Source organism: Malania oleifera, chromosome 7 (assembly GCF_029873635.1).
Source record: "Malania oleifera isolate guangnan ecotype guangnan chromosome 7, ASM2987363v1, whole genome shotgun sequence".
In the NCBI taxonomy this organism is placed as follows: domain Eukaryota; kingdom Viridiplantae; phylum Streptophyta; class Magnoliopsida; order Santalales; family Ximeniaceae; genus Malania; species Malania oleifera.
Genome location: NC_080423.1, coordinates 103,831,773 through 103,856,586, shown reverse-complemented (window position 1 = coordinate 103,856,586; position 24,814 = coordinate 103,831,773). Strand labels below are relative to the sequence as shown.

General features: G+C 38.9%; 1 protein-coding gene across 6 annotated transcripts in view; it reads left to right on the top strand.

Moving 5' to 3' along the window:
* The window catches only part of LOC131159326 (ATP-dependent 6-phosphofructokinase 4, chloroplastic), an 84,308-nt gene that overhangs the window by 18,072 nt on the left and 41,422 nt on the right, over positions 1 to 24,814 (top strand). For 3 of the 6 annotated variants that reach the window (XR_009137783.1, XM_058114127.1, XM_058114128.1), the window contains exons 6-12: positions 12,646 to 12,804; positions 12,890 to 12,943; positions 13,036 to 13,104; positions 19,808 to 19,937; positions 20,220 to 20,260; positions 20,836 to 21,060; positions 21,707 to 21,752. Coding sequence is in view for 4 of the 6 variants with exons in the window: in XM_058114127.1 (XP_057970110.1) it covers positions 12,646 to 12,804; positions 12,890 to 12,943; positions 13,036 to 13,104; positions 19,808 to 19,937; positions 20,220 to 20,260; positions 20,836 to 21,060; positions 21,707 to 21,752 (724 nt within the window). In the remaining 2 variants the exon portion in view is untranslated. The remainder of the gene's footprint in view (positions 1 to 12,645; positions 12,805 to 12,889; positions 12,944 to 13,035; positions 13,105 to 19,807; positions 19,938 to 20,219; positions 20,261 to 20,835; positions 21,061 to 21,706; positions 21,753 to 24,814) is intronic. The other 3 variants (XR_009137784.1, XM_058114130.1, XM_058114129.1) reach the window with 2 other exon arrangements.

Here is a 24,814-nt window from a genome sequence, read left to right as displayed (position 1 = left end):
AACCTTAGGAGACAATTTTGTGAAGGTATGGATAGTATTATACAAGGCATATCAGGGACTGAGAAAATATTCATAGGAGCTGATCTGAATGGACACGTTGGAAGGGATAATAAAGGTTATGAGATGATACATGGAGAATATGTATATGGAGACAAAAATGAGTCTGGGGAGATGATCTTAAACTTTGCTATATCATGTGATTTTAATACGATGAATACTTGCTTTAAGAAGAAAGTGAACACTTATAACCTTAAAAAATGGACAAAATAAAAGCCAAATAGATTTTTTCTTAACTAGGAATGTAGATCATTTATCATGTAAGGATTGTAACGTTATCCTAGGTGAAAGCTTAACCACACAACATAGAGTTTTAGTGTTAGATATATGTATTAAAAAATGGAAGAGAAAGGATAAAATAAACCAGTGTAAAAGAACTAGGTGGTGGAACCTACAACAACAACAAAACAACAAAATCAAGCCTTAATTCCCACTAGGTGGGGTCGGGTATATGAATCCTTTTCTGCCAAATTATGCGATCATGGACCATTTCTTTTGATAGATTCAGGGATATTATATCATTACTCACTATCTCCTCACAAGTTATTTTAGGTCTACCCCTACCCCTACTATTGCCCCCCACAGTAACTAACTCACTCTTCCTCACTGGTGCACTATGTGGCCTACGTTGCAAGTGTCCATACCATCTGAGTCGTCCCTCCCTTATCTAATCTTCTACAGGAGCTACACCTAATTTACCACGAATATGTTCATTCCTTCATTTATCTTTCAACGTTATACAACTCATCCATCTAAGCATTCTCATTTCGGCAACTTTTATTTTTTGGATATTATGTTTCTTAGTCACCCAACATTCTGATCCATATAGCATAGCTGGTCTTATAGCTGTCCTATAAAACTTCCCTTTTAATTTTCAGGTTATTCTACGATCACAGAGCACACTTGAAGCACTTCTCCATTTTACCCAACCTGCTTTAACTCTATGCATTACATCATCTTCAATTTCTCCTTCCGCTTGCATAATAGATCCAAGGTATCGAAATCTACAAGTGTTATTTATTTCTTCATCATCAAGTTTAACTTTGTCTCCAATATTCCTCCTATCATTACTAAAATTACGTTTCATATATTCTGTTTTATTTTTACTTATCCTAAAGCCTCTAGATTCCAAAGTTTCTCTCTATAATTGTAACTCGGCCTTTACTGCCTCCCTAGTTTCATCAATTAATACAATATCATCTACAAACAACATACACCGTGAAACCTCCTTTTGAATACTCTTAGTTAGTTGGTCCATCACTAAAGCAAAAAGATAATGACTCAAAGCAGATCCCTGATGTACACCTATGGTGATTGGAAATTCTCTAGTTTCTCTAGTTTCTCCATCTATAGTCCCTTACACTAGTCATTACTCCATCATACATAACCTTAATGACACAAATACTCTTTAGAGTAGGATAGCTAGCTTTATTAAAAAGATAGCAAATGAAATTTTTGGTGAATCAAGAGGAAAATTCTCGAATAGCAAAGAAAGTTGGTGGTGGGATCAAGATGTCCAAAAAACTGTAAAGACAAAAAGAATTTGGTATAAAACATGGCCAAAATGTAGAAACATGGATAAATTTGAAAACTCTAAAGAGGTTAGAAAAGATGCAAAAAGGACTGTTAGTGAAGCTAAGCATAGATTATTTAGTAATCCGTATGGTAGATTAGATACAAAAGAAGGGGAAAGAGATATATTTAAACTCGCTAGAGCTAGAGAAAGAAAGAGTAAGTATTTAGGTAATGTAAAATGTATAAAAAGTGTGGATGACATTGTTTTGGTTAAGGAAGAATACATAGCAGAAAGATGGCAAAGTTACTTTAGTAAGCTATTTAATAAAAACAGAATAGAAGATGTAGACTTAGAATTGACAAATGAGGAAAAGACTAAAAATATGAGACTTATTCGCAATATTAGAGTCAAAGAAGTTAAGTTTGCACTAAAAAAAGATGAAAAATGGAAAAGCTATTTGATCGGATTACATCCCAATTGAAGTTTGGAAATGCTTAGGTGATAATAGAATTATATGGTTCAATAATATATTTAAAAAAATTATAAAAAATAAGAAAATGATAGATGAATGGAAGAAAAACACTTTAATACCAATATAAAAAAATAAAGGAGATATTCAAAGTTGTAATAACTACCGCGGAATTAAACTTACAAGTTATACGATGAAACTATGGGAAAAAGGTGAACAAAGATTAAGGCTAGAAACGAAAGTCTCAGAAAATCAATTTGGTTTTATGCTTGAGAGATCTACTACAAAAGTTATATGTCTTTTAAGAAGATTAATGGAAAAGTTTAGGGAAAAGAAGAGGTACTTGCATATGGTATTTATTGACTTAGAGAAAGCGTATGATAGGATACTTAGGGAAGTTCTATGGTGGGTTTTAGAAAAAAGGGTGTATGTAGTAGGTATACTGATGTCATTAAGGATATGTATGATGGAGTGCTAACTAGTGTAAAGATTATAGGTGGAGAGACTAGAGAATTTCCAATCACAATAGGCGTACATCAAGGATATACTTTGAGCCCTTATCTTTTTGCTTTAGTGATGGATCAACTAACTAGGAGTATCCAAAATGAGGTTCCATGGTGTATGTTGTGTATAGATGATGTTGTATAGATTGATGAAACTAGGGGGTGGAATTGAATCTAAGTTAGAATTATGGAGAGAAGCTTTAGAATATGAAATGTCATTTCAGTAATAGTAGGAGGAATATTGGAGATAAAGTTAAACTTGATGATGAAGAAATAAATAACACAAGTAAATTTTGATACCTTAGATCTATTATGCAAGTTAAAGGAGAAATCGAAGAGGATGTAATGCATAGAGTTAAAGTAGACTAGGTAAAATAGAGAAGTGTTTCAAGTGTACTTTGTGATCGTAGAATACCCTTAAATTTAAAAGGGAAGTTTTATAAGATGACTATAAGACCAGGTATGCTATACGGATTAGAATGTTGGGCCACTAAGAAACAGCATATCTAGAAAGTAAAAGTTGCTGAGATGAGAATGCTTAGATGGATGAGTGGTATAACATTGAAAGATAAATTAAGAAGTTACATATTCATGGTAAGTTAGGAGTAGCTCCTATAGAAGATAAGGGAGGAACAACTCAGATGGTTTGGCTACTTGCAACGTAGGCCACATAGTCTGCTAGTGAGGAATAGTGAGTTAGTTACTGTGAGAGATAGTAGAAGGGGTAGAGGTAGACCTAAAATGACTTGGAATGGGATAGTGAGTAAGGATTTAATAGCCCTGAATTTTTGCGAAATACATTGTCCATGATCACTAAATTGGCGGAAAAGGATTCATGTAACTGACCCCACGTGATGAGACTTAAGGCTTGGTTTTGTTGTTGTTGTTGTTGTTGTTGTTGATGCTGATAAAGTCAAGGAATTCTTTAATCTACTGGTCTTAAGGCTGCCCTACTTCTTTCATGCAGATATACAATCATTTTGAAATCATCTCCAATGATTGAAGGAGCATCCCATCTACTCCTAATTCCGAAGAACTCATTTTGAAAAGAGACCTGGAGGGTCCTTCACCTAGGCCGTAAAACCTTGTGAAAATCCACTGAAAGTTATCATTCATGCTTTTGAACAAATAGGAGACCATGAAGAAACTGATGGAGTGGTCCAACAATTCCACAAGCACTAGGCTTCCACAAAATAAGAATACCCCCTGAGGTGCTTACTGCTCCAAGGGATATCCAATCACAAGCGTCTCGGCTTTAAAGGTCATTGATCAAGAGCTGATCCATTGTTTCCCTCTTTGTTTCATGCAAGCACACAACATCGCTCCTCCAATCCTTAAGAAAGGATTAGTTACACTCCTTTGGATTTGTCTTTAAGACCCCTCATATTCCAGGAAATGATTTTTTGTAACATGATTTAACACAAGGGCTCCAGCTACTGCATGCTGCCATTTCTTAGCATCCTCTTGTTTTTCCATAGTTCACTATGCATTGTAAGCACTTTCATTCCCTCTTGGTATCCAACTTTCTGATACTGCCTAATGATCTTTTGTGTTTATTTCCCATATCCACTACCCTCTTTCTTTCAATATCCTCAAACAATTGTAAGGCTCTGTCCTCAAACCCTTTGAAGGACATGCCTATGTCATTGCTGACACATTTTTGAATGATCTGATACAATGCCTGAGGGGTATTCTTGAATTCTAATGCAATTTGAATGTGAGCATCCTATAGAAATATCTGTGCTTTATAACACTCCCCTTTTTGATGGAGACAAACTGCTCATCTAATCATCTTTTTTTATCCCTTTCTAGCGAGTACATATCCATAAATTGTGAACTCAAGGAAATTTCCCATGCCACTTGTCAAGCTAGAAGAAGATAAATTCTCCATTTCCTAACTCATAGAGCATATACAGTGAAAAAACATCCCGACCCTTTCTAATCCAATTTTGAATTCCTGTACTATGGATCCTTGCCTTTCTTTGGCATCAGTCGTTTCAAAGTTCGTACTTTACTGCAATTACTTTCCTCTATGAGTGAACTCTCTCCAGCACAATGAAACCATTTACCAAGAAGAGCTTTCAAGATGATTGCTGCGCTTTATGCCCCAAGTTGATAGGCACCACCCTACACTTCCCCAAATGATATTTGTTTTTATTAGAGAACTCATCCTCAAAACCTAGGTATCAAGGAGAGAGAGCTAAGAGGATCTTATACTGGCTTTGGAGTTGCTCATAGAGACGATGTCGGACTAGATGCATACTAATACTCCCCCTCGAGCCCATGGGGGAAATGAGGCGAGGAGAGCCCATGGGGGGAAATGAGGCGAGGAGAAGTCCAACCCACGGAGGAGCCAAGCAGCCCAAGGCCTAGCTTTGATACTAGTGTTGGGTGGTCTTGGGGGGCCTTCTCAACCCCAAAAGCTAGCTTATGGGGTGAGTCTTTCCCTCACACTTAATAACTGACCACCAAACCCCTTCCACAACCGATGTGGGACAAACCCCAACAATCTCCCACTCACACATCGGGCTACAAACTCCTCACAAATTGGGATCGGGCTCCAAACGCCACATGAATTGGGCTCACCAAATTGGCAGCACCACATGCCCAGCATCCCAGGGAGAAACCATGGGCTCTGATACCAGTGTTGGGTGGTCTTGGACCTTCTTAACCCCAAAAGCTAGCTCTTAGGGTTAAGAGGACCCAAAACCACCCAACATTGGTATTAGAGCTAGGCCTTGGGTGGCTTGGCTCCTCCGCGGGTTGGACTTCTCCTCACCTCATTTCCCCCCATGGGCTCGAGGGGGAGTATTAGTGTGCATCTAGTCCCACATCGTCTCTGTGAGCAGTTCCAAAGCCAGTATAAGATCCTCTTAGTTCTCTCTCCTTGATACCTAGGTTTTGAGGATGAGTTCTCTAACAAAAAAAAATATCATTTGGGGAAGTGTAGGGTGGTGCCTATCAACTTGCAGAGTTCATGCATTGCAATCGTGCTTTGCACTCGCCACGTATGTGGAGCTTATGCCTCAGAAAACTTCATTGGTAGTAGGTTGAGTTGTATGCTCTGTACTTGCCACCTTTAGTGGATCTTGTACATCAGAAAACTCAGTCTACTATTTTCCCGGTACCTTCCGGAGACTTTCCCGGTGACTTCGAAGACTTTTCCGGCAGCTTCTGACGAACTCTCTGCGGCTCTGGTGACTTTTCGTCACTTTTCCGGTGACTCTGACGCCTTTCCCGACAACTTTATGGTGAATTTCCGGCAAATTTCTGGTGAATTCTTGGCAACTTTCCGGTAGCTCCAACGACTTCCCCGTCATCTTCCGGTAACTTTTCCGGCTCCTTTCTGGTATCTCCGACGACTTTTTCGGCTACTCCGATGACTTTCCTGACAGCTTTCCGGTGAATTTCCGGTGACTTTCTCGGCATCTTTCGGTAACTTTTCCAATGAATTTTTGGCATCTCTAGCAACTTTCCGGCAGCTTTCAGTGGCTTCTCCGGCAACTCCGACAACTTCCTAGCGTCTCCAGTAGCTTTTCCATCGACTTCTCGGTGACTTCTCCGGCGGCTTTTCGGCATCTCTGACAGCTTTCTGATTCTTTCCCTGCTATATAAAGCACGCCTATTTTTATTGTCGAGTATAGTTGTAGTAATGTATTGTGCTAATTACATGTCTAAGGAAAATTCTGTCTAAGAAAGTGGGACTTAAGCGGTCCATTGTGACCCCCCACTTCCTTGGGAAATTACTTGATGTAATTTAGCACAATCATTCACTCTCTATTTTTTCCGACCACTCTTTCGGCAACTTGCTTTGTTGCGGTGATACTTTTGTAGACTATTCCTCTTCTTTACAATGGCTACCAAGGACAGTACATCCCCCTCTTCTCCTTTGAACCTTCCACGCCCTGACTTATCTCGGACTCAGATTTTGAACACATTCCCGCTGCCTTCTTTCTGCAAGGCATTTGCAATAATTGATGGTGATGATTGTCGACAACGTCTTCTCCTTGGATTTGCTTCTTCTAGTGCGCCCGAGCAGGTTGCCCTTGCAGCCCCTACTGGTGCTCGGTCTGTTGATTGCAAGACTCGATTCTGCCAGCACTGCCAACGGAATAATCACACCATTGAGCATTGCTTCATTCTCCACCTAGAGCTGCAGGAGCGTTACTCCAAACAAGCCTCTCATGGTTGTGGTTGTGGTCGTGGTCGTGGCAAAGGTCAAGGACCTTCTAACACTGGAGCTGTTGCAGAATCTCTTTGTGCATCTTCGGCTTCCTTTTCTCCTGCACCTGCTGCTGCTCCAGATTTCTCTCAGCTCCAGGCTCAGCTTACTCAGCTTCAGTCTTAGATTAGCCTCCTTGCCTCTGCTGCACCAACTGCATCTTCCTCTACAGCCACCTTTGCTGCAGGTAACCCTACTGCCCTTTTAAGTAAGTCTGGCACACCTGTTTGGATACTGGACTCAGGGGCAAACAACCATTTGACTGGTAAAGCATCTCTCATTACATCCCCTATCCCTTCGTTGGTTTGTAATGTCCGCATTGCTGATGGTACCTCTCGTTCCCATCATACCCAAGGCACTACCTGTTTATCATCGACTCTATCTTTAACCCCTGTTTATTATGTTCCACAATTTTCCTATAACTTCTTATCTGTTAATCGGATTGCCAAACAATACAACTATGCTGTAGTTTTCTTACTCAACTTTTGTTACTTGCAGGACCTGAGTTTGAGGAAGATTTTTGGCAGGGGCTTTGAAAGGGACATGCTCTACTACTTTGGCGATTCGCCTTCTTGTCCTACATCCTCTTCTGGATTTCAGGCTTCTGTTTTGCCTTATGATGTTTCCGTTGTTTTCTCTTTAAAAACCTTGGATTTGTGGCATGCCCGTTTGGGACATGCAAATTTTAAATATTTGTGTTGGTTGTTTCCAGAATTTAATAAAGCTTGCAAGAATTTTAATTTTCAGTGTGCTACTTGTGAATTATCTAAGCATGTTCGTTCATCTTATCCGTCTCGTATGCACCATTCTCTTGCAGCTTTTGATATTGTTCATAGTGGTATCTGGGGTCCCTTCTCCGTATCCTCACTCACTCAGCATCGATATTATGTGACCTTTATTGACGATTACTCCCATTGTACCTGGGTCTACCTCATGAAAAATAAATCCAAAGTTTTCACTCATTTTCAGGCTTTCCTATGAATGATTAAGACTTAATACAATGCCTTGATTTGTATCTTGAGGTCTGACAATGGCTGTGAGTACCTCAGTAATGAGTTTCGTGCTGAGTTGTGTCAACAGGGTATTCTTCAATAGCTAACATGTCCCTACACTTCTGAACAGAATGGTGTGGCTGAACGCAAAAATCGCCACATCATGTCTATCGTCCATTGTCTTCTTCGGGGAATGCACGTCCCCAAGTCTTATTGGCCTGACGCCGTTCTCACTGCAGCCTATCTTCTCAATTGTATCCCGAATCATGCGTTGCAGAATTTGGCTCCACTTCATCTTCTGCATCCTGACCGTTCCCTTTTCTCCCTTCTTCCTAGAGTGTTTGGATGCACTTGCTTTGTTCATGACCGGATTCCTTCTAGGACCAAGCTTGATGATAAAGCCATCCAGTGCATTTTTCTAGGGTATTCCACTATGTCTAAGGGATATCGTTTTTATGATCCTGTTAGTCGGCACACTTATCACTCTCTCGATGTCACGTTCCATGAGTCTATCCCATTCTACATTGACTCCTCTCCTTCTATATCTCCGCCAGTGCCATCTCCACTTCCTCGACCTGAGCCTATCTTTCTTCCATCTATACCAGTGCCCTCCTCTCCGGTGTCGCTTCGTCTTCTGAGCCTCCTACCTCTGTTGCCACCGGGCAGGACCAAATCTCTCTCATTCCACAAGTTTACACTTGCCGACCGCGCCCTTCGGAGCCTCTCCCAGCATCTTCACCGAGCTCAGGTATATACATTGTTAGCCCACAACCTAATAGCTTAAGCTTTTAGGTAAAGTGGTAATCTAACATGGTATTAGAGCTGGGCCTTGGGCTGCTTGGCTCCTTCGTGGGTTGGACTTTTCCTCACCTCATTTCCCCCCATGTGCTCTCCTCGCCTCATTTCCCCCATGGACTCGAGGGGGAGTATTAGGGTGCATCCAGTCCCACATTGTCTCTGTGAGCAGTTCCAAAGCCAGTATAAAATTCTCCTAGCTCTCTCTCCTAGATACCTAGGTTTTGAGGATGAGTTCTCTAACATTGTATCAGAGCTGGTTACTAGGAGGTCTTGGATTCTAGTCTTGTTGCCTGCAATTTAAAAAAAAATTATTGCATTTCTTATTATGGGTGCTATTTATCATGTGTTTATTTCTCCACGTGTTGCTGGGCTGCACGTGCAGGGGAGTGTTAAAGCTTGATATACATTGTTAGCCCACAACCTAATGGCTTAAGCTTTTAGGTAAAGTGGTAATCTAACACTTCTCAATCGTACCCCCAGTTGTGCATTGCAAAATTCGGCTCCACTTTATCTTCTGCATCCCGATCGGTCCCTTTTCTCCCTTCTTCCTAGAGTGCTTGGATGCACCTGCTTTGTTCATGACTAGAGTCCTTCTTGGACCAAGCTTGATGATAAAGCCATCCAGTGCATTTTTCTAGGGTATTCCTCTATGTCTAAGGGATATCGTTGTTATGATCCTGTTAGTCGGCACACTTATCACTCTCTCGATGTCACGTTCCATGAGTCTAACCCATTCTACATTGACTCCTCTCCTTCCATATCTCCTCCAGTGCCATCTCCACTTCCTCGACCTGAGCCTATCTTTCCACCATCTATACCAGTGCCCTCCTCTCCGGTGTTGTCTTCATCTTCTGAGCCTCCGACCTCTGTCGCCATCGGGCAGGACCAAATCTCTCTCATTCCACAAGTTTACACTCTCCGACTGCACCCTTCAGAGCCTCTGCCAACATCTTCACTGAGGTCAGGTATGTCTCCTATAGTCCCTAATTCCCCCGCTCCCTCCTCACGGTATCCTTCTCGAACTTGTCGAGCTCCTAATAGACTTTCTTTAACCTATTCTACTGACCACCCTATCTCCCAGTATCTTTCTTATCAGGATATTTCCTCGAGTTATGAAGCCTTTTTAGGACAGGTTGATGCTATTATCATACCTCGCTCAGTTCATGAGGCCCTCCAGGACCCCAAATGGGTTGCCGCCATGCGTACTGAGATGGACACTCTACATCAGCAACATACTTGGGATCTTGTTCCCCTTCCTTGAGGTGCACGCACGGTCGGCTGTAAGTGGGTGTTCACAGTTAAGCACCTTGCAGAAGGTACTGTTGACAGGTATAAAGCCTGCTTGGTGGCTAAGGGTTTTATGCAGATTCTAGGTCAGGATTTTCATGCTTTATTTGCTCCTATGGCAAAGCTCACTACTGTTCGCCTCCTGATATCTTTGGCGGCTTCTTTCACTTGGCCTTTATACAAGAATGCCTTCTTGAATGGTACTATTTACATGGATCCCCCTCCCGGTTTTTCTACTCAGTGGGAGTATTCTGGCAAAGTGTGTAAATTGCGCAAGTCCTTATATGGGCTTAAGCTATCACCTCATGCATGGTTTAAAAGATTCAGTGATGTGGTTCTCTCTATGGGATTTATTCAGTGCCAGTTAGACCACACTTGCTTTATTAGGCGTCTCTCCCATGGTCATTGCAATATTATCTCTGTCTATGTGGATGATATTATTGTTACAGGTAATGACTTGTCTGGAACTGCTCACAGAGACGATGTGGGACTGGATGCACACTAATAGTTTTCCTTCCACATATTACGCCAGAGAATTCTTCTCTGTTTCTAACTTCTTTGCTATGTTGTGTAAATCAGGAAAAGGAACGTGAAGTAGATGGTGAAGTTAGATAGCATGCTTTTATAAGGGTTAATTTCCTGCTTTAGAAAGGTAACATCCTTCCAAATCCCTCTGCACTGGCTTCCCAGATTCGTAACAGACGGCTGGGAACAAGAATAGGGTCAGTAGTCCCTGGCTCTTTGCTGTTGCAGTTCCTTCTCCTTCCACTGAGATGGCCCTTTTTTTTTTTTTTAAATCCGTTGTCTGTTCACCGCGGCATGAAAATTGTGAAGATGCTAATAGGATCCGATATTCTTTTCTTCCTGAATTTAGCTCCCTTGAGAAGACTGGGTTTACTGAAGTGATCCCACCCTGCAACCCAGAATTCCAGCTGGCAAGTTTCCGTACAATCTTTCTCCCAGGGGAAATAACTTATTCATTCTTATAGGGAAAAATTCTTAAGATTCTTAGCATAAAGAGAATTGAAAAGAAAATGGTGCCAAACTATTTTATGAGCTGATCTTTGGTGTGGTAGAAAGTGATGAGGCTGTCAATAGAATTAAATAAAGTATACCAGATTAGGAAATGAAAAAAAACATTTTTTTAATATTAATAACACTAGTAGCTGCCTCACTAAGTTCACATAATGATAAGATCTTGAGTTTATTTAAATAATAAAAGAGGATATATTAAGAGAGAGAAGATAAAAGCAGTAGAGGATAAGGAATCCTCAAAGAAAATAAAAACAAAAATTAAGACCACCCAAACTAAAACTTTCCAGAAATCAAACCACTATGACCTGCACCCAAGACCCTATGTAACTAAACACTACCTAAGAAAGCCTTTCTTTAGACCTTTCCCATCATAATTGATGGAACACTGCAAATTAACCAAGTCCCGTTGCCCCTTCCTAGCTTTGATTATGCCTTTATCCAAGCGAACTTCCTTTCTTTCTGAGTCTGCTAGCCGCATACCTTTTTTTATCCAGCACATTTTGAATACGAGACACAAAATCAGTATTGATCTCCTTCTGCTCAATCTTATCGTCTACCTCTTCTAATTCATCATTCCTCGAATCAGGAGCTCCCTCTAGATCATCCATTGGAGGAGGAATGAGCTCCCATAAAATCAGGATCATCTGATCCATAATCAAGATCCTGAATTTTCAATAATGACTAGTTGATGGTGTATTGGTGAATATTTCAACTCATTAATGCTAATTAAACTTCAAGGTTCACATGAATTATCTGATAATAACCATAGAGATTACGCAAGCCAAATAATATTTTGACATGCTGACAGACATTTGAAACATGGAATGAAAGATTATTAAGGAATAAGGACTCTTTGAGCTCCATTTGAGAAGTCTTGATGCTAAACTTTTTGACAAGCCTTTACTCCCAATATAGTTCCCTGGATGATGAACCCTGGAAGGGCCGAACATGTAGGTGAAATCATCAAAGGTGTCCTTGTCCCAAAACTAGTGTTTTTTCTTATTATGAGTATTGAGCAGCTAGGCTGATTTTGTTTCCTAGCTATACGCATTTAAGAATTACAGGAAGATGCAGCTTTGTTTATCTAAGGACATGTAGCTTAGCGTAGCTAAACTTCTTATGCCTTCCTAGTTCCTGCAAACTGAGATGATTATTAAGTTCATTGCCGTTGGATTTCTTCATTTTATCTCGAAAAAATATCACAATTATGCATACAAGTTTTTAGGTGTTGCTGCTTCTTCAAGTAATTATTGTGGATGTAATGTATTTTTGTCTTATTCTTGTAGCAATTGGCAACAAAAGCGAGGAAAAAAAGCTTCATGTTCTTTTTTTTTATGATTCATAGTAATCACGTAAATATTGTTTATATATATATATATATATATATATATATGTTAAGTGTTAAAGCTTGTTATACATTGCTGGCCAACTTAATGGCTTAAGCTTTTAGGTAAAGTGGTTATCTAACATGATATCAGAGCTGGTCACCAGGGGGTCCTGAGGTTCTAGTCTATTGCCTGTGTTTATTTGTGTGCCATGGGTGTTATTAATCAATTATTTCTCTCCACATGCAAGTGTGGGGGTGTGTTAAAAGCTTGATATACATTGTTGGCCCACAACCTAACAACTTAAGCTTTTAGTTAAAGTGGTAATCTAACATTAAGTTTTGCTTTCTAACAAGCATAAAGTATTCAAAATTTTTTTTTGGGGGGTTAAAATTTGATAGTTTTTTGCTTCTTGCATTGTGTACTATTGAAACTTTCCAGGGAGGATATAGAGGATTTTACTCTAAGAATACTATGCAATTGACACCTAAACTTGTCAATGATATCCATAAACGTGGTGGCACCTTTCTTCAGACTTCACGTGGAGGTCATGATACAAACAAGATAGTTGATAACATTCAGGATCGAGGAATAAATCAGGTGGACCCTTTTTTCAGTTGTGCTGTCATCTGTGGTGCCTCAGTTCATGGAAATTTTTTTGAAAATCTGATTTATTTCTGGTTAGGTGTATATAATTGGAGGGGATGGGACTCAAAAGGGAGCAGCTGTTATTTACAAGGTGATTGATTCGTCATTATTTATCTACTTTTTGACTGGTTATCTGTCATCATGGATAAAGTTACACAGATTATTATTATTATTTTCATTAAGGAAGTTGTGAAACGTGGCCTTCAAGTGGCAGTGGCTGGCATTCCCAAGACAATCGATAATGATATTGCTGTAAGTTCTGTCAAACATTGTCATAATTCTATCAAGTTTTCATGCTGCTCACTTAAGATAGTTGACTAATGCATGTCCAAATCGTGATAAAATAATATATAATTATTAATTTATGTTAATAAAATTATTTATTTAATTAAAATTTTTAATTAATATAATTTATAATTATTATCTTAGAATTAACAAATTACAATATTATATTATCATTAGGTAGAAAATATGATGAATTAAGGCTTTGCAAATGAATTCCCCTTCTTTGGATTGGGTGTGAGGGCCAAATCGGCCATAGTAGAGATGGGGCCATGAGGGGTGTCTGTCACATGGAGGAAGAGGCGACGTGAGAAGGATGAGGCAATGGTGTGGCTAGCAACTTCACGGTTGACACCACGGCGGCGACAATGGCCACTAGTGCTAGATTTTTGAATCCTTGGGGGAGGGGTAATATTGCAAATCATCCCAGCAGATCATTATAAGGACGAAATTGCCACTGCCTCTTTACATGATTGCTCTCATGTAACCAAAAAGTAGCCCAAGGTCACTTCTAGAAAAGTAATTTTTTTTAAAAAAAAAAATAGTTTTGAAAAGTTCTTGCCAAAAGTACTTGTTTGGTGCAAGACAAACAATACTTTTTTTTACAAGTACTTAATTTTAAGTTCTTATTGCAATAAGTACTTTTCTATACATACATATATACATACATACATACATACATATGCATATTTTCTTTTCTTTTCTTTTCAATTTTATAAAAATTATCTATATTAACTTCTTCTTTTTTTTTTTGCAAATGTTGACAAGATCCTCTATCATGATGAACCCCTTTGCCAAAACTCTCCACCAGAATCCCACGGCCCATGTCCCTCTACTTCGTGATCATGCCTGCAATAGCACTTATCCTTAAAACAACATCCTTCATGAGAGATCCTCAACGAAGAACCATACATTGGTGTTTTTTCCCCTTGCACGCAACCAAAACTTCTTTCCTTTACCTAAACCTTTTTCAAACCAAAATTTTGGCAGCTTGTCTTGTACTGAACGTCAATCAAGCCAATGAATAGCCAAAACCTTGTTTTTATAAATAGAAAACAATTTTTTTTTTTGAGGAAAAAGGGAGCTAAAAGCAAGCAATGCCTTTCTTGTCCTCGTTCTCAAGTGAGGAATATCACTAGATGCTGAAGGAGTTGCACTAGTTCTTCTTGAGAATTTGGAATCCGTAAGTGAAGACATTTAAGGCAGTAAGGCGCCTAACCACTTCATTTTGGTTTGCTTGAGACTTAATGCTTCTAGGAGATTCATATAAATGCAAAGAACATTGGTCAAGGGAGGCTTTTAGAGGATTTGTATACTATATGGAGTGGATAAAGCAGTCAACAAAGAAAAAATTTAGGAAGTATCAGTTGAGAAAGCAAATGAAAGAAATTTAACCAACCTACATCTAACTTGTAGTGCCTCGACAGTGGATCCTTGGATGTGGGTAGAGTACAACTAGTCTTCACAAGATTGGAAGAGCTTTGTTAGAAATGAAGGAATTTTGATGAACTCAACCGTGAAAGGAGAATTTTGAGAAATGAGGAAAGTTTGACTAATGAGCAGTCGAAATGTAAGTCTCTACCTACTTCTGGAAAAGTTTTATGAATTTTCTTGGTTAGTAGGTATGTTCCTTAAGACCTTTGACCCTACATAGGAAGGGTCCAAAACAACAAAATAAGTAGACCCAATGTTAAGGTGGGTCTTGAGGAGGCCTTTAAGAAAGGAGGGTTGAAGTTGAGCAAGTGGAAGAGGCCCAAAGGAGGGCTCATGTTAGCTATAAGGAGGCGGTAATGCAGGGGGCATCTAAACCTAAAGTAGTTGTTTCTCCTAAGGCCCAGACCACTAGGGCACGAGTTAATTAGAAGGAGGAGGATATGTCCACTAGAAATTCAAGTGCAGTCACCATTGGTAATCAGGAAAAGTAGTCACAAGTTTTGGGGAGTTTGGAGTCACGTTGCATGGATACTTTCATTTGCCAAACCAAATCTTGAATCAACTGTTGAAGATCTATAGGAAGGTGAATAGAGCGAGGATCAAAGTGAAGTAGATAGTGAAGTTCGGAGAGCACACTCTTTAGGCTTTGAAGATGAGGAGCCATATCTTTCTCCGTTTATGAACCAAAGAATGAGGGCCTATTCATGGAGCACTTGTGGAGGAATGATGGTGAGTCGAAGGAAAGTCTTTAGATAGAGGATAAGTTGTTTGAAGGTGCTATAGAATCTGTCAAAGGAGGCAGATTGTAATTCTATTCAAAGAGGTACAAGTTCATATATTGTTTCGAATTGCGGAGAACCTAGCCATTCTCCATCAAGAACCTAGATAACTTCTACGCCATCTTCTGATATGTCCATTGTCCCTAATTCCAATTTTAGCGAAAATGTGCATTGGCAACAACCAAAGAGAGGCCCACTAGGTAAATTAAGACTTTTCCAAGATTCTCCCACATTTGATGTAGTCCCAAGCAAATTTTATTCTACTGTTGCACCATAAGGAGTTAATCAATTTATGGGTGGGGGGGGGGGGGGGTGGGTTTCATTACAGACCTTTTAGAGGATAAGGGGGATAATCAAGATGCTTAGGATCTCCTATATAGGTTGGGTTGGTCTTTGGTGAGTTCTAGTGGTGAGAGAGTTAGATTTGAGGGTAAAGAAGCTTGGGAATAGGAAAAAAGCAAAGATATTGAGTAGGGAGTTGGGGATGTTAGCTTCATAAGTTAACTATGAGATGGGAGGCATGTCATCCAGGATTTAAACATTTGGGAACCAGGAGGAGGTAGAAATAGAAGAATTGTGAAGGAACTAGTTAATTAGTCAAACCTTGACACCTTATTCCTGTAGGAGACCAAAGTAGAATATGTTGATTCATTTTTTGATTAGAAGCATATGGGACTTGAAGGGGAGAGATTGGGTGGTTTGCTTCTCTTTGGGTGTGTTTGGGGGTCAAATTGTGATTTGGGACCTGAGGGTATCTTCTTATAATGGTCTTTTTGGTTTTTAGCTCTTCTTGATATTAGAGGTTCCGGGGAATGGTGGTTTATGCCAGTTTGAGGTCCAAATTCTTCTTCCTTGTGGGACTTATTTTATTTATTTATTTTAGTGTTAGTTAGTGTCTTTGGTTTGTGTAGGCTATAATGGGTGGTTGGATTTCAATGTTATTTGCAGTTCTAGGATAAACTATGAGGTTCTGAGGTCTCTAGCAGGATGAGGAGATTTGATTTCATTATATAGGACTGTGGGCTTAGGGATATTCCTTTTAGCATTGACCATTTTACTTAGATAGTGTCGGGATACAACTAGGCTTCCTCATGTATTGATAGATTCTTGTTCATTGTGTGGCAAGATGTTTTACCATATGTAGTGCAGGAGACCTTGTGAAGCTTGCTTCATATCGCTGTCTTGTGCTCTTAGATTCCAATCTAATGTGTTGGGGTCCTACCCCATTTAGATTTGAGAACATGTGTTTGGTGTACCCCTCATTTAGAAATGTGTGAGAGATTGGTGGGGAAAGTGTTAGGTCCAGGGCTGGGAGGGTTTAAATTGATGAAAAAACTGTAGTGTGAAGATGAAGTTGAAAGAATGGAATAAAGAGGTTCTTGAGAATGCTAAGAGCCCGAGAATAACTTTTTTGTGGATATTATTGGATTAGATGGGCTAGAGGAGTGTGATTTGTTAGATAAGGACGTTAGGGCTACAGGGCCTAGTCTTTTTGGAGGTGTTTTTATTGAGGACATGAGTTGGCACTTGAAATCAAGGGTGAAGCGGATTAGAGAAGAGGACCGCACATAGAGTGGCTAGTGGGAGGAGGAGGAAGAATTTATTAAGGACTTGGAATTAGGGGTCATACTCATATTGATGTAGAGATTACAAAATTTTACAAAAATTGGGTTGCTTGAGGTTGGAGAACTTAAGTTGGAGTAGCATTGAGGCTAATTCAACTTAGCAGCTTGTTGAAGTTGAAGAAGATAAAAAAATAGCGTTTATGTGTAGGGTATAAGGACTTGATGGTTTTGTGATGCATTTCTTTTAAGGAGAATCTAAAGACTTTGGAAGAGGATATTATGAGCTATTTCAAGGAATTTCATAGAAATCGGGTGGCGGATAACAATGTTAATTCTAAATTTTCAATCCTTATCCCCGAAGAAGGAGAGATCTACCAGGGTGAGTGATTTCAGGCCTATTAGTGTAGTCACTAGCCCTTTCAAGATTCTCATTAAAAGTTTTATCTAAGAGGCCGCGAGAAGTTTTGGGTGGTACTGTGACCATGACTCAATCTCCCTTCATTAAAGACAAGATAGATATTAGATGCTATATTGGTGGCTAACTAGATGGTAAAGGATCTGTACTTGTGTAGAGGAGGGGCAAAAGGAGGCTAATTTTTAAGCTGGACTTTGAGAAGGCTTATGATAGGATAAACTCTGGTATTTTTTAGATATTGTAATGTGTAGGAAAGGTTTTGAGGTCATGCGTAGGAAGTTGATCATAGGTTGTTTGAGCTCAACCAATATTTCTACTATTGTCAATGTCAGCCTAGGGAGTGGTTCAGAGCTTCTTGGAGGGCTTAGACGAGGGGGTCTGCTGTCTCCGTTTTTGTTTGCCAGACAGATTGCTTGAGCGGGGTTCTTGTGCATGCACAGGGCTTAGGGGTGATCAGGGGCTTATCTGTTGGCGGTTGGTTAGGAGGAGGTGGAGGTGTCACATTTCTAGTTTTCCAATGACACTATGCTTTTTCTTGAGGACAATGTTCTGAAATTTTGAAAGGCAATTATTCTTTTAAAAATTTTTAAAAAGATTTTGGGGTTAAAGGTCAGCTCGATGAAGAGCAGGGTGGCGGGTATTAATGTGGGTGGCAGGGATTTAGAGTGGTTTAAGGCCTTGGCGGGTTGTGCAAGTTTGGACTGACTGCTGTCCTATCTGCCTCCCTCTTGGAAGCCATCCTAACCCCGTGGGCCTTTTGGAATCTTGTGATTGAGAGGTCGGTTGGAGGCTAGAGGGGTGGAAAAACATGCAATTATCCATGGGGGTCATACCTCCTTAATTAGTGCCTAAGAGCGTTACTATGACTCTTGACAGGATGATGCGTGTCTTTCTCTAGTTGGGTTTTGGGGAGAATAAGAGAGATTGTCTTGTTAGCTGGGAGGTTGTTACCCAATTCAAAAGGGGCTGGGGCTTGGTGATGCGATCTTCAAAAAAATCCCTCTGGTTGAGAAATGGTGGAAGGTTATCCTTAGAGGTAAGCTCCTTATGCCACAAGATGATTAAAAAATTAAGCACGGGGGTTCATGAGAATGGGTGGGATTCTAGAGGAAGCGGCATTGTTTCTCATGTAAGCTCTTGGAAGTTTGTGTCATAGGTTGCTTTTCTTCCCCCTCACCTGATTCAAAGTGGGTAATGACAACCAGGTCGGTTTTGGGTATGGGGTGGATGAGGGTTCATTGGAGTTGATGGTGCATCCCCTGCTTAAACTTTCTACCCTTCACAATGCACCTATCAGCTCCCTTTTTTTTGGGTCCCTTTTTCTTCTATGAAATGACATTGTGTGAAGCAATATTTTTGGCTGATTTGTTATGAAACTAAGAAAACCAAATGTGGCCTTAAATAGAAGCTTATGCAATCCCTTTTTATTGTATTAGGAATAACGATGGAGTTGATTTTTTTTTTTTTGATAATAAAAGAAGGTATATTAGATAGATAGAGAAAGAGAAGATGCAATGAAAGGGGACAAGAAGTTCACCCTGAAAAAAATAAAATAAAATGAAAAAAATAAAGAGAAAAGGATGAAAGTAAATAATTAACCAAAGATGAAATATAGATATAAAATTATTGTTTCTTTCCATTTTTTTTTTTATGAGAGGATAGCCTATCATTTTTTGTTGTATTTCTTCTCCTTTCCCCTTCAAATAAAGTTTGTAGAAAAGAAATCATCACCTGCCCCATATCTGCTCTAAGGGATTTTTCCCTTGTCCTGGCCCCAATCCCCATTTGAATTTCTCATTTCCCTATTCAAGGTGGGGTCCCACTGGAATCTAATAAAATAGGGGAAATTTCTAAACCTGCTCCTTACGAAAAAAGCTGTCTGAAAATTTGACAAGAACTAAGTTATTCTTGTGACTTGATTGTAATGGTACCTGAATTGCTACCTTTGAAGGTGGACTTATTAAACAGATTTTGGAACTCTTTGTCATTAAAGGATGTGCCATTTGATCATTTGGGAGGTGAAAACATAACAATGAGTGCAAAAAGCTGCCACACCATATCAGGGGTTTGGAGGGCATGACTTGCGCAGCCTTATCTCCACAATTGGAGAGGCTGTTTCTGTGTCTTGAGCCTGGGATTTTCTATTTTTATTTCAGACATTTTTTGGGATTTTTTAATTTTTTTTAATTTTTTAATTTTTTAATTTTTTTTTTAGTTCTTGATTGTGCTCCTAGATTGTTGCAACCATGGTGGGTCCCTCATCTTTATTTGGTGACTAAAAGGTTACTGATTTTTTATTTAGTAATTTGGTCAGCAGTTCTGTGGATCTCAACATCAAAACCAGTTTATTTACTGCATTACATACATCTCTGATGCATAATATGTAATTTGTGAAGCAGATTTGATGAAATGTCGTTGACTTTATGATTTTCAATTGTGAACTTTTTTTAATTGATTGGAGCTTTTATACTTGGTTCTAGGTGATAGACAAATCTTTCGGTTTTGACACTGCTGTTGAAGAAGCTCAGAGGGCCATTAATGCAGCACATGTGGAAGTAGAAAGTGTGGAAAATGGCGTTGGAATCGTTAAACTTATGGGCCGGTACAGTGGTGAGTTGCAGTGCTCAAATAAATGGTATACTTGTAAGTCATAGACTCATTAGGATCCTTAGTATCTTTTTTAGGGGCCATTGTTTGGTGCAATGGTGAAAGTTTTTAGCTGTCAATGCAAGAGAGAAGGTTCAAGCACCAGGAGTGGCCTCTTCCCTCTCTCCCAGGTTCTGCTTAGCAGTGTGAGCATTGGGTAATGGTGGCCTTCTATGGATAATTTTTAATCTTCTAGTATCTTGCTTCATTTTCAAGTCAACCACTATTTTGACTTTTATCATGCAGGGTTTATTGCTATGTTTGCAACTTTGGCAAGCCGAGATGTGGTAAGACCTAAGCTCAATGTCATATTGAATTTACGCAATTTTAGCCACTTCAATGTTTCATTCAAAAGTTCTAGTGTGACGCAAGTTTGAGAACCATTTTTTGTCTGTCTTAAAAGTGATTTGATAGCTATATATTTACATTCATCTAATTAGGAAATATGACCAAAGAGGTTTCCTAGGTTTTCCTTCTATATTTTGTTTTGATTTGACTAGCCCTTGTCTAATGAAAACAGAAGTTATTAACACATTTGACCTGGCCTTAATTTAGCCTCGTGCTTAAATGGAAGATGGGCTTATGGCTCATTTTCTGAGTAGCTACAGAGTGACATCAATTACATATATTTTTTGGTTTATTCCCAGTTCTCTCTCTCTCTCTCTCGTGTACTTCACTGTTAGCCCAATCAAAGAATAAAGTGAAGACATGGTAGTTGTAAATATGATTCCATGGGCATATGGAATTTTTTTCTCTTACTAATGATGTGTCAATCATAACTCATAAGAATTATTTATCTTTCTATCTATTTATTTTTCTTGGGACAATGCAAGATTTATTAATAGATTTTGAAATGGAACAGGATTGCTGCTTGATTCCAGAGTCTCCATTCTATCTTGAAGGCCAGGGTGGGATTTTTGAATTTGTCGAACAGCGTCTTAGAGAAAATGGGCATGTAGTTATTGTGCTGGCGGAGGGAGCAGGACAGGAATATGTCGCTCAGAGCATGCGTGCTGTTGGAGAGAAAGATGCATCAGGGAACCAGTTACTCCTAGATGTTGGTCCGTGGATATCCCAAAGGATTAAGGTGTGGTATGATTCAACACTTTCCATCCTTGGCTTGTAATTTTCAGCTTCAACAAGTTATTAGATTGTTTCTATCATGAGTTCTTATTGAAAAGGTCTGTTAGCCCCTCATTCATTATAATGCTCATAGCCTTTGATTGGTCTTGATTACTCTAATAAAATTCAAATTTTTTAATTCTTTGAAAGCATGAATATCATCTACTTGATTTAATTTTTTAGGCTATGAAAGTGGAAATCTGTGATTCTGTGGACATGTATAGGGATTTGTATCATAATCTAGTTGTTATTTTTTCAATTATTCTAATTCAAAAACTGGTTCCATGGAGAGACATGAAGAAAATATTCGCCGGGGCTCACTTCTATCAGCGTCTGGGATTCAATATGTTTTGTTGTTGGTGACCTGTCACTAATATCATTTTGGTGATATCTTTGTGAGAGGACTTGCTTGTACATATAACTAGCATTTTGTCCCTTTTCATAAAAATAATTTTGATGTGATCTCCCTGTCATTGCATCTACACTCTGATTCAGTTGAAAAGTTCTTTTCTTTTCTGTTCATTTTTTTTTTTTGTGGAGTGGATGATTTATTTTCTTATCTTATTTTGTATCAATTTTAGTATTACTTATTTACATATTTTATGCCACAGGATCATTTCACAAAGCAGAAGATGACGATTAATATGAAATATATAGGTATTTCTCTAAATAGTATATGATTATTTCCTTACTTTGCCTTAGTGCACTGGAAAATTTTCTGGTTTCTACTTCTAATATTATCTCAACGCAATGTTTTAAAAGGCGATGGTGTAAGGCGAGGCGTTTTAACCCTCAAAAGGCGAGGCGTAAGCCTTAAGGAGTTGGGGCGTAAGCCTTTTGAGAATTTATTTTTTAAGATAAAAAATTGTTAAATAAATTATATTTATTTAAAATAAAGTAAAAAGTAAGAAAATTTCAAATATAATGTAAAAAAGAAAAACTAGATGTACTTCGCAAAATACTTGTTGGCCATTCAGAAATTGCTAACTTGAATACATAAAATAAATCGTGACAAGAGATATCATTACAAAGTTCAAACTATTTTTATGACGTAAGATACAAGTCCAGTTATTTTGGAAGGGTTGAGGTTCAAGAGTTTTAGAAATAAACTCATATTATGACATTCCTTTTGTGCAAACATGTAGTTAAAATTTTCTAACCTATTCTAACTAGAGAATTACACACGCAAAATGCGTAAGCCTCAACTAGAAAGGCGCAAAATGCGTGCTTTTTGTAAAAATGCGTAAGCTTCAACATGTAATGCGTTAGCCTTTGTGGAATTTGGTATTTTAGATTGATCCTCAAGGCGTTTTAAGCATGCCTTGCCTTGAGGCGAGCCTCGATTGAGCCGTTTAAAACATTGTCTCAACGTTATATATTTTGCATTAAGAAACCATAACATAATATCTACCACTTTGGGAAATTTCAGAAAAAAACCTTCAGCTGTTTTGATCTGTCAAATTTAGTTTGGAAAAAAGGAGGAGAATAGTTTGAATTCAATGAATGAAAAGCATTAAACAAAGCTGTGTTGTGCCCAAAAAACAAAACATTAATAAAGCTATTTTGAGTTTGATGATATATTCAAATAGCTGTCTTGGAATTTCTACCCTTTTAGGAATCTTCATTGACTATGAAATTAGTAATTTTGTGGTTCTTCGTAGTATACTTCCTTTTATTTTGTTCCTCTCTTTTTGGATGAGTATCTTTGCTTGGGTATAGTTCATTTGCATCGAGACACTTCTTTCAGTGCAAACACCCTTCTTTGGGTAGGATATAGTCACTTTGTCTTGAAATTTCTGCCCTTCTAAGAACCTTCACGGACTATGAAATTGGTGATGTTGTAGTTTGTATCCATATATTCCTTGTTTTGTGTTCACTTCTTTTGATGAGCATCTTGTGCTTCAATTTTTTTTTTGGAATTAATGAGGTTTATAACCCCTCTGTCAATCAGCCATTTGTATTTCGAATAGGCGTGTTGATGCCATATTTTATTTTATTTTATTTTTTGCAAAATAATCAATTACCCTCATTAATAAATTTAATAATTTTTTTAAAAAATTCCCCCTCATAGCTTTTTGTTTTTCCTCTTCCTCTATTCCTTGTATGGACTTTTGCTACTCGCCTAAGCGGAGGAGAGTTGAGACAGGTAATCAGACTACATTATGGCTTTTGGGGCGACCCCGGTAACAAAGAAGGAATCCGGTCAGGCAATTGCTAGATTGGTTGGGTGGCTGGAAGCTGACTGATCATACCTAGAAGGAATAGGATGGCCAGAGGAATAGAGTTCTGAATTTGAGTTTGAATTCTGAGTTCGAGTTATTTTAGTTGGTCGGGGGAAGCTACCGCTTCTATGACAGCTCCGCTTTTGAGTCTTTGATTGATTTTAGTTGTGGCATATTCATCAAAGATTTCAGTGCTATGCCCTCTATTAATAGTTCCCTCCCCTTCATTTTGGTGCTCAGATAACTTTATAGTCCAATTATCTATGTTGGGTCCCTTCTTGGCTGCCCCTAGAATCGTGGATGCAAGTTGTCGTTCACCATGAACTTATGTGAAACTCAAACCTCTTTACTTGAAAACATAAGCAAACTAAGTAGCTGCCCTTTAAAGTAATTCAGTTGTCTTCTAAAATACCAGAACGTTACACTGATCATACATGCATTTTTCTTCGAGGGATCAACTGACCAATTTCAAAATTAATGTCTAGAGCAGAGGTCCTGAAACTCTATATGATAATCGTAGCTTGTGTTAAGTTGTGTTTTGTTATGCAACAATTCTAGAGCTCATGAAATACAGAATGGGTGGTAATGTAGCAATCAGAAATGGCCAGGAGTTTGGGGGTGCCTAAGTAGAGAGAGGTCTTTAAACATGACCATGGCTTCATTATGGTCAAAATATTTTTCATTCTCCAGGATTTTGGGCGGCATGACTTTTAGAGTGGGCCACAGTGCTCAGACCTGCCATTTTCCCTGCAAGCTTGAACTCCTTGCCAAAGTGTGATATGGTGACAATCAGGTCTGTGAAGGTAAGGGTTCATTGCTAGCTTCTCGAAAGAGGTCACTGTTGTGGTGGTAAAATTTTCATTTGAGGTAGCTTTATGTTTATCATTCTAATTCTTTAAAATATGCGACTAGCATTTATGACAATAGCAGCAAGAATAAGGTCTTATCTACCAACTGATGATCAAAGCAACCATGAGTTAACCAAGCCTTGACTCAATATCCACTTTAACCAAGTCAGGAATTGGGACTCTATTGGCTGAACAAGATAAGGAGAAGCTGATAGGGCTGTTAAAAGAGTATGTAGATGTGTTTGCATGGCCTTACTAAGATATGCCCGGACTAAAGCACAAATGTTGTGCTCATAAGCTATCATTGATCCTACGATCTAAGTCGGTAAAGCAGAATTTGAGAAGAATGAAGTTGGATATGTTGCTCAAGATAAAGGAGGAGGTTAGAAAATAGTTTGAAGCAGTATTCTTGGAGGTTGCTAAGTACCCTAAGTGGATAGCCAACATAGTGCCCGTACCCAAGAAGGATGGAAAGGTTCGGATGTGTGTAGATCACAGAGATCTAAATTTAGCCAATCATAAAGATATTTTCCCTCTAGCACACATTGATATTTTGGTTGATAATACGGCAGGACATTCTATGTTCTCTTTCACGGATGGCTTCTCGGGACAACCAAATCAGGTTTGCAAAAGAGGACAAGGTGAAGAC